Source organism: Equus quagga, chromosome 18 (assembly GCF_021613505.1).
Source record: "Equus quagga isolate Etosha38 chromosome 18, UCLA_HA_Equagga_1.0, whole genome shotgun sequence".
Lineage (NCBI taxonomy): Eukaryota > Metazoa > Chordata > Mammalia > Perissodactyla > Equidae > Equus > Equus quagga.
In genome coordinates, this window is record NC_060284.1 from 32945957 (window position 1) to 32955572 (window position 9616).

Genomic DNA, 9616 nt, shown 5'->3' on the forward strand with positions numbered 1-9616 from the left:
CTGACAAAAATACCTCAAATTACTACTTTGGAGATACTAATTGACCTTATTTTTGCCTTAAGAATCTGTTTAGAAGTTTAGGAATTTTCTACACTATCTCCTCAAAATAAACTCAGAGAAAATGATCACAGCAGATTTAAAGGTTGTCATGTTAATGTGAAATAAACATGATTGATGAGGACACAACATCAGCTTTAAGCACTAACTTGGTAACAGTTTCTTTCCTTTTGCTTATAGGTGTTCATGTGTTTGGACTCTGCTCTACAGCTCTCATCACAGATATCATACAGCTGTCCACAGGATATCAGGCACCATACTTTCTGACTGTCTGCAAGCCAAACTACACCTCTCTGAATGTGTCTTGCAAAGAAAATTCCTACATTGTAGAAGATATTTGCTCAGGATCTGACCTTACAGTTATCAACAGTGGCAGGTTAGAAACTGACGTTTAAACACATTCCGTGCCAGTGTTTTCACTGTTCGTTAATAGCTTGAGGTATCATCTTAGGCATACATTTTTCAGTCACAATGATTTTCATTTTCTTTTTCTTCTCAATACGGTAATCTCTTTGGTGATTAAACCATAGAAACCCATTGGCGGCTCATTCTAAATCCTTCTATCTCCAAATTTCACCTTCACATTCTTGTCACCAGTCTTCATATCACCAAACCCCATTCAAGTTTTGTGATCTACCCTAAACTCACTATGGTTTTAGGTTACCACAGTGGGTTTATTTTAGGATATTTATGGTCAGTCATGGCTTACAGTCAATATGTGTCTTGCATTGACTTAAGTGGAAGATATTTACATCTCTATTATATGTTTTATCAAACAAATCAAGTGAATTTTCCTTTTCCTAGACTTTAAAAAAGGATAACATCTGGGATTTTAGAAAATAAGGGACAGAAAAACCCAAGAAACTATCAACATTTTAAATTTTTTTTCAATCAATAATGTAAAAAATAAGCTTGTATGGTAAGAGATAATATTTTGTAAGTTCAAAAGAAATAAGTCACAGAAGGATGAGGGGCAGTAAACAATTATTATAAGAATTGTATTTGTCATTCAACAAGTTCCCAAAGATTGACTTAAGAGTGAAAAATAAGTTAATAGGTACACTTGAAGAATCAGAGCCTGATATTATGGAATTACACACATTCAAGTGCTCGTGGTCCATTCAATAATTTTGAACCTACAATTAAGATCTATATCCTCTATTCTTTCTCAGTCCTTTTACATTATCTTGCCTGTGTTGAATGGCAGTCCTTTTTACTGAGTATCAAATAATTAGAAGGACATTAATATAACTGAATTTTATTTTTTCCAAATTTTTATCCATTAAAAGAAATTTCTATTCTTCTTTTGTCTGTCCTTTTCAGTGTCTCTCTTGCTATCTTGTGTCTCACCTCTCCCACTTTTCTCCTTAAATTGTTTAATTAAATAAGATGCTCTGTGATTCTCGAGATAATTATTTTAAAGTGGAATATACAGAGAAACGTTTTGTTAAAGTCAGAGTTTCTTATGCTTTCTAGAGGGTGAAAAACACATTTAGACCCACTGCTGTGAGAAAATAATTTTGTCTTTTAAATTTTTATATAAATGAAACCGTATGTATTTAGAGCATAGAAAAATTTAAAAGCTTTAAAATCTTAGATTTTATGAATTTCCACTTTAAACTGACATAATTCTAATACCAAAGAATAACTATAATGCTTTCCAATCTGTTTCTACTTTCAACCATAATTACCATAATTCCAATGGTGTAATGAAGTGATCCCTCACAAAATTAGCACTTTATCTTGGAAAGTGCATCACTACCACCCTTTAATACTAATGGTGATCAGCAGCGTTTATTTTATCAGACTTTCCTCCAGAAAACCAAACAGAAACTATAGTTATTGCTCATTGCCCTGCGACTTTTAAGTTGAACATTTTACCCGCTTAGTGTTCTTGAGAGGATTGTTAGCCGTATATCTAAACTAGAAGGCATAATTTGACTGTCTTCCTTTGTCAGAAAGTCATTCCCTTCTCAACATGCGACCCTCGCCGCCTTTGCAGCTGTGTACGTTTCGGTAAGTTACTGGTCCTTTTCATCAAGTTGTGTCCTACAGAAAATCAAGGAGATGAGTGTTATCCCCAAGTGACTAATTACGTTATATAGTTGTGTAGTCACAGAACAGTAAACTTTAGCACAGTAGTCCTTGAATACAGTGGCATCCAAAGCAGAAATTTGATGCTACTATAAACAATATTATAGTAAAATCACTTTTCTACACACATATAAGAATATTTATTTAGCCTGGTATCCCTTTAATGTAATATTATACTCCATGGGAGGATATTGTGAACCACACGAATAAAACTGAAAGAATTACATTAAGTAAACACACAATTTATTTGTAGTGTTTGTGTAAGAATGGTGAGTTCTAAGTCAATATAAGTTTGATAAACGCTATACAGCAAATGGTCATTGTATCTGATTAATACAATAGCCAATGAGGTCTTATGTGAGGAAAATGGACTGAAATTATGTGACAGGTAACATGGACACTAAACAACTGACTAATTCTACTGCTTCTATTTTTTCAAACTTTCATGCAATTACATGAGAGATCAGTTACTTATTTGATCAATTTTGTCATGTATTTCCTTTCTTTGCAGGTATAGAACATAGCCATTGCAGGGGGAATGGAACAGTAAAATTGATGTCAAATGTATCAGTTAGGCTTTTGAGTTTAACTTTTTATTTGGTTATGATTTAATGATAAAATGACCTTTCTAACATAGTTAACCTGTTTCTTTCATTTTTAAGATGTACTTCAATTCCACATTAACGGATTCCTCTAAGCTTCTGAAACCTCTCTTGGTCTTCACATTTATCATCTGTGGAATCATCTGTGGACTAACACGTATAACTCAGTATAAGAACCACCCAGTTGATGTCTATTGTGGCTTTTTAATAGGAGGAGGAATTGCTTTGTACTTGGTAAATAGTTTATTATTATTTAATAAACCACAGCTTAAAATGGAAAACATGCATAGAATATTTTGCAGTGTAATAATTTATTAACAATATAGTTTATATTCATGAGAAAATCTCTGGCTGCATCTCCATGCTAAGCCAAAACACATATCCCACTCTCAGTAAAATAATTTATTAAACTCTTATCATGGGCCAGAAACTGTGATTTTAGAAGGATTATTGCATTTTTATCCTTACACTACCCACCTAGAAAAAGAGTCAGGGACTATTATTACCAGAATAACTTTACAGATAAGGAAAGTGAATAGTATTAGTGAAATAATGTTAGTGAAAGTAAAGATTTAGTGGAAGATTATATAACTTACCCAATAACACAAATGTGACACCTGGAGATAACTATGATCCAACTAATATTGAATTCTTCAGCAGTACTCTATTTTCAAGCCTGACCTTCCTCCAAGGGAAATATCCTCAGCATAAGGAAACTGGGATTGTCCATTTCATTCATTCATTCATTCATTTTACATCTATTCAATAGCCAATCTTGGCCAGGTACTAAACTAAGTATCAGAAAAGTGAGAAATAAGATATATCCTCAAGGAGTTACAGTATTTTACAAATAAAAATATAAACAGTTACAGTATGTTAAATGAAACAATAGGCTGTGAACGAAATGCACACTGCCTAAGGAAGTCAGAGAAACCTTCATAGAAGTGATGTGGTTTTGAAAAATGAGCCTTTCTTAGGGTAAGGAAAGGAGGAAGGGCATTAAAGCAGAAGAAACTGCACATGAAAAAAGATGGACATGTGAAAGAGCAAGTATAAGTGGAGGGTGCGGGAACAGGAGGAATGCGAGATAATGGCCAGGTTTCTGGCTTGGAAGATTGGGCAGATGGTGACATCATTACAGACCAGGTAAATGATAGAGGAAGCAGGTTGATGGAGGGAAAGGGGATTGATGAACTCAATTAAAGGATCAATAGGCAGTTGAATAGTTGGGTCTGGACCTCAGAGGAGCAATCAGTGATGGAGAAATACATTTGGAAATCGTGGACATTACTGGTGCAAGTATCAACATAGTTATGGGGTTATATAAAATTGCCAGATCATAAGAATATAAAGAAGCCAGGGAACACCAGTACACAAGCAGCATACAGAGGAAGAGGCAACAAGAGGAAGAAGGAAACTGAGAGGAGCTGACAGAGAGGTGAAAATGGTCTTCAGCAGCAGTTCTCAATCATGTAATCTTGATGCACTTGTGAAAGGTGTTATAAGACAATGATTACAAAAAATAGCAAAAGTACTGAAGTGAGAAAGATTCATTTTTCATTTTTATAAACTAGAATAGTCAGGATTGTCACTTCAAATCTCATTATTACTCACATGCTTTCTTCCGTGCAAGAGAAAGTAATCAAATTAAAGTAAGTGTGCCAGGAATTGTGCATAAGCCTGGGTTGCCCACAGGAGTGTTGCTTGGCAATGTATGCTAGAGGGTGAATAAAGAAGACTGGGAACCGTTGTGGTCTCGTTCACGCATTGCCTCTGCATGTGTGTGATTTCATGGTGTCCTGGAATTGGCATGGGCTTCATAGTCTGAAGGATTGGGGCTTGAATTTTAAATCTCTCTCTGCTTGGCCAAGTTATATAGCCTCTCAGAAGCCTGTTTCTTCACCTATAAAATAAGGATAATAACTATCTACTTTATCATAACAAAGATTAAACAACTATATTTATCAAGCACAGTGCTGGGCACTGAATGTTAACAGTATTGGCAGAGGTTACTTACAGTGGAGGATTTTCCTAAACTTACAACTTTAAACATAATTATTAATAGAACATTAGGTAGGGACTACTCAACCTGAGAACTCTGGCAGTGAGAGCAAATCTTTCAGAAGAAGATTTGAACCAGGAATTAAAGTACTTGGAGAGGCAGCAGTCTGACTTTATTCCATTCCTGTTTGCACTCTATGCCCTGAAATTGGAAATTTATCACTTCTAAGCCAATGCTGTCGCTTATTGTTAAGCACTCTATAAATGTTAAATCCATAGGATTCCTTTGGTTTGATTTGAAAAAGTAGACAGTGGCTACCAGCTATTGAAATTAGCATACAAATAGGTATCTGCTGCTTGCTCTTATCTCTAAACTAATCATCTCAAAAACTGAAAATCCAGCAGAAATTAGACTTTCTATGTGTAAAAAGGGTAAAAATTTTGAATCTGAATTTTAGCCTTTCGCAAATTTTTATCCCCAAAAATCTAAAACAAAAAATCTATAGCTTGAGTATGAAGACAAGATTAAATAAAATTTGGCTCAAATTTAGTGTACTAGCACTGAATTGATCAAATATTATTTCCTAACTTACACCAAGTTTAAATTAGGAAAGAACGTAGGTGCCCTAATCTAGTGACAGCTTCTGTCTTCACAGAACACTCTGTACAGTGTTGAACACACAAGGCTGTACTTGATGTGAGTTGTAACAATAGGGGTCTCTGACCTCACGGCAAAACCTGATGTCATGTTTTTCGAATGACTCTTTGTTGTGTGCATACCCCTCCTGCTTTCCATCATGAGGTGTGATCAAAGATGGAAGGTAAAATAAATCAGTTAAGCCATTCAAGGTGTCACTCAACAAGACGCTCCTAAATCCAGAAAAATGAATTGCTTTGAAAAGCAGAAGGTCCTTATTTCTCTCCTTGTCTGACTTTTCATCTCAAAACACACAGAGGATAAGATTCACAAAAACATCCAGTGGGATGGAGAAAGGAGAGAAAATCCAACTAATAAAAAAACAAAGGGTTCCATATTTCTGAACAATTAGTTTAGTGATTTATGATATAACTTACAAACTATTTTCTGAGTAATTGTCATTTTAGTTTTTGTTATTTATGTTAGTCAGTGGTGTATAGAGAGCGAATAGCTTATTGATGTGCTTCGGTGGGTCCTCTAACGCATGGCATTTATTGTTTCTCTTCAACACTAGGGGTTGTATGCTGTGGGGAATTTTCTGCCTAGTGATGAGAGTATGTTTCAGCACAGAGAAGCCCTCAGGTCTCTGACAGACCTCAATCAAGACCCCAGCCGAGTTTTATCTGCTAAAAATGGTAGCAGCAGTGATGGAATTGCTCACACAGAAGGCATCCTCAACCGAAACCACAGAGATGCTAGCTCACTGACAAACCTCAAAAGGGCAAATGCTGATGTAGAAATTATCACTCCACGGAGCCCCATGGGGAAGGAGAACATGGTTACCTTCAGTAATACCCTGCCTAGAGCCAACACCCCTTCTGTAGAAGACCCTGTCAGAAGAAACGCCACCATTCATGCCTCTATGGATTCTGCTAGATCGAAGCAGCTCCTCACTCAGTGGAAGAATAAGAATGAAAGTCGGAAGTTGTCCCTGCAAGTTATAGAGACTGAGCCTGGACAGTCACCACCCAGATCCATAGAAATGAGGTCAAGCTCAGAGCCGTCAAGGGTGGGGGTGAATGGAGACCACCATGGTCCTGGCAATCAGTACCTCAAGATCCAGCCTGGCACTGTCCCCGGGTGTAATAACAGCATGCCTGGGGGCCCAAGAGTGTCCATTCAGTCCCGCCCTGGGTCCTCACAGTTAGTGCATATCCCTGAGGAGACCCAAGAAAACATGAGCACCTCCCCCAAAAGCAGTTCTGCTCGGGCCAAGTGGTTGAAAGCTGCGGAGAAGACCGTGGCCTGTAATAGAAGCAACAGCCAGCCCCGAATCATGCAAGTAATAGCCATGTCCAAGCAGCAGGGCGTCCTCCAAAGCAGCCCCAAGAACACCGAAGGCAGCACGGTCTCCTGCACTGGCTCCATCCGCTACAAAACCTTGACAGACCACGAACCCAGTGGAATCGTGAGGGTTGAGGCTCACCCGGAGAACAACAGACCCATCATACAGATCCCGTCCACCGAAGGCGAAGGGAGTGGCTCCTGGAAATGGAAAGCCCCTGAAAAGGGCAGCCTTCGCCAAACTTACGAGCTCAATGATCTCAACAGGGACTCAGAAAGCTGTGAGTCCCTGAAAGACAGTTTTGGTTCTGGAGATCGCAAGAGGAGCAACATCGATAACAATGAGCATCACCACCACGGAATCACCACCATCCGCGTCACCCCAGTAGAAGGCAGTGAAATTGGTTCAGAGACGCTGTCCGTTTCTTCTTCTCGCGATTCCACCCTAAGGAGAAAGGGCAACATCATCTTAATCCCTGAAAGAAGCAACAGCCCGGAAAACACTAGAAATATCTTCTACAAAGGAACCTCCCCGACACGGGCTTACAAGGATTGAGTGATGGCGGTTCAATCATTTGGGTGACCCCCAAAGACCACATGCTGATTCCACCTGTGCTCCGTTCCAGCAGATTGGGAAGTCTTCTCATCAAACTAAATTATCCACCATCAGCCCGGAACTCAATGACTCTTGAGAACTACTACACTCAAGCTTGTAGATTTCACATCAAGGGGAGGGAAAAGCACAACGCAAGAACCTAACTCATGTGATAATGTGAAGACTCTTAAGACCTATCTTCAAACTCAAAAGGTTTGCAGAGGGCAGTATCAAAAGAAAGTGGTTTCCTTCAATGTATACTATTTTACTTCCTGAATGTGCCAACTTTAGGGATTTTTCTTTATAATAGCTGTGGGAATCCAGAACACACGTTTTCCCTACAGCAGAGGCCATGCAGTATTATATATTCATTTTGCAGAATCTGCACCTAAAGCTCAATACGGGTGGTGCTGATTATTATAGTATATATACCGTGTAAACTCTCAAATTCTATTTAGCTGTGAAATAGTGGTGTGCAATTCCTTGTCAAAGAAATGCTACTGTATTAAGAAGATGCTGGCTGCTTTGTGTTAGAGTAGGACACCCCGCAGCTCCTCTGTAGTGGCTCTGTCACAGTCAAAAAATGAAAAGGTTTTGTGCATTTCTTAAAAATTATGCTTTCTTCAAGAACAAAAAGTGTGTAGGAGAATTTTCAGTGCAAGAAAACAACTAGTATTTTTCCGAAGTTTTTTTGCTGCTTACTTTTTATTTAAGTATAGATCCTGCTAATGAAGAATATGGTTTTTAGTGAGTACCTTTGCATAATTTAAAAAATATATTGTTTTAGAGAGTTTTTTGAAATTGTTGTGATCCTATTTTGCATTTTATGGCTTCTCCTTTATTTATTGATTTAAAAAATTTTTTGATGTTATACATATGTTCTTCTACTTTGAAAGCAAAAATAACGGGTGACATTCCTAGAGCAAAATACACTGCTGTGAATTTATAAACAAGAAATCTGAACCAAAACTTGACATTGTGGATTATGTTGCCAGCAATATTAGTCAGATCTACTCTGAGATGTCTCCAACCAGCTGGCCTAGTTTGCCATCTTAACAAGTAGTCCAAAAATTCCATTTGGATCCAGATTATAATTTTTTTCAATTTCCTGATAACCAGTAAATTAGAACCACAGTACTTAGGTTTTACCTTCTTCCCTAGAATATTTTTGTTAATTGGACACCAACAGGAAGACTCTGAAGAAAATGCAAATTGATAAGTGAAAGTATCTCACAATATAAATTAAGAATGTATTTCTTCAAATATCTAAATAGGCACAGTTTTAGTGCTTAACTTGCAAACAACAGTTTTTGCTACCTATCCTGAATGAAGCCTTCAGCCTAAATCAAAGGAAATCAATATTATCAATAAGAAGATAAAAACAAAACATTCTGAAGTGTTTTTCAACTTAAAAATTTCTTTTAAGTATGAAGAAATATTTGGTTCTTGGAATTTAGTATTAAACCTTTTTTACACCATTCTTTAAGAATTCTAATATACACTGGTGATTGCCAAGGGGATAAAAGGGAACAACAAAGCTGGTTGATCTGATTTCAGTTTAGTTTTCAGTGAGAACAGAGGGATTGTTTAGAGACGAATTGTACCACGTCATTCTCAGCTTCTACGGGAGAAGGGCAGAGCTTCCTAGAGTCACCAACCTCCTAAAGCTTGAGGGATTTAGCTGAAACCAGCAGAATTGAAAACTCTGGCAATAAAATACAGATTCAACTATATCCCTTCTGGCAATTTCCTTCTCAGAGAGGGGAGTGGGAGTAAAATGTTGCCTTCCCCACTTCTCACCCCACCACCATCACCATCATGACGCTCCTACTGGCTTTTGCCAGTTGATAGAGGGGAAGGTGGACTGGTTTTCTGAAGAAAAAATAGCTGCAGCATTTCAGGTGCAGTGTGATATTTCCTAATCTTTCCTATTTCTTAAGAAAAGATTTTAAAGTACTTCTCTAATCATTGAAGTTTTTTTTTTCTTTACATAAATGTTGATATATTCTTTTTCTACTCAAAGTGCCAAAGGCTACAGTTTTTAATGACTTAATGAATTGTACCACATTGTTAAGGACATATGATAGTCGCTAGAACTCAGACCTCTGCATGTATATTTGATAATACATCTTTTGTAAAAAAAAATTACAAAAAAATATTTGTTTACATTCCACTGGTACCTTAATTTAAAATAAATGAAACTAACAGGTGTTATCTCTTCTTAGTGTTCTATTGGTCTTATTTGCTAATGAGAGCACTTCTTCCTTTGTTAGGCTGTGCTTTACT

General features: G+C 37.2%; 1 protein-coding gene across 1 annotated transcript in view; it reads left to right on the forward strand.

The window, feature by feature from the left end:
- PLPPR4 (phospholipid phosphatase related 4) overlaps positions 1 to 8063 on the forward strand; it is a 39720-nt gene extending 31657 nt beyond the window's left edge. The window contains exons 4-7 of the mRNA XM_046645738.1: positions 238 to 433; positions 2016 to 2073; positions 2814 to 2987; positions 5966 to 8063. Of these exons, the coding sequence (XP_046501694.1) occupies positions 238 to 433; positions 2016 to 2073; positions 2814 to 2987; positions 5966 to 7291 (1754 nt within the window). The 3' untranslated portion in view covers positions 7292 to 8063. The remainder of the gene's footprint in view (positions 1 to 237; positions 434 to 2015; positions 2074 to 2813; positions 2988 to 5965) is intronic.
- Positions 8064 to 9616: the final 1553 nt, after the last annotated feature.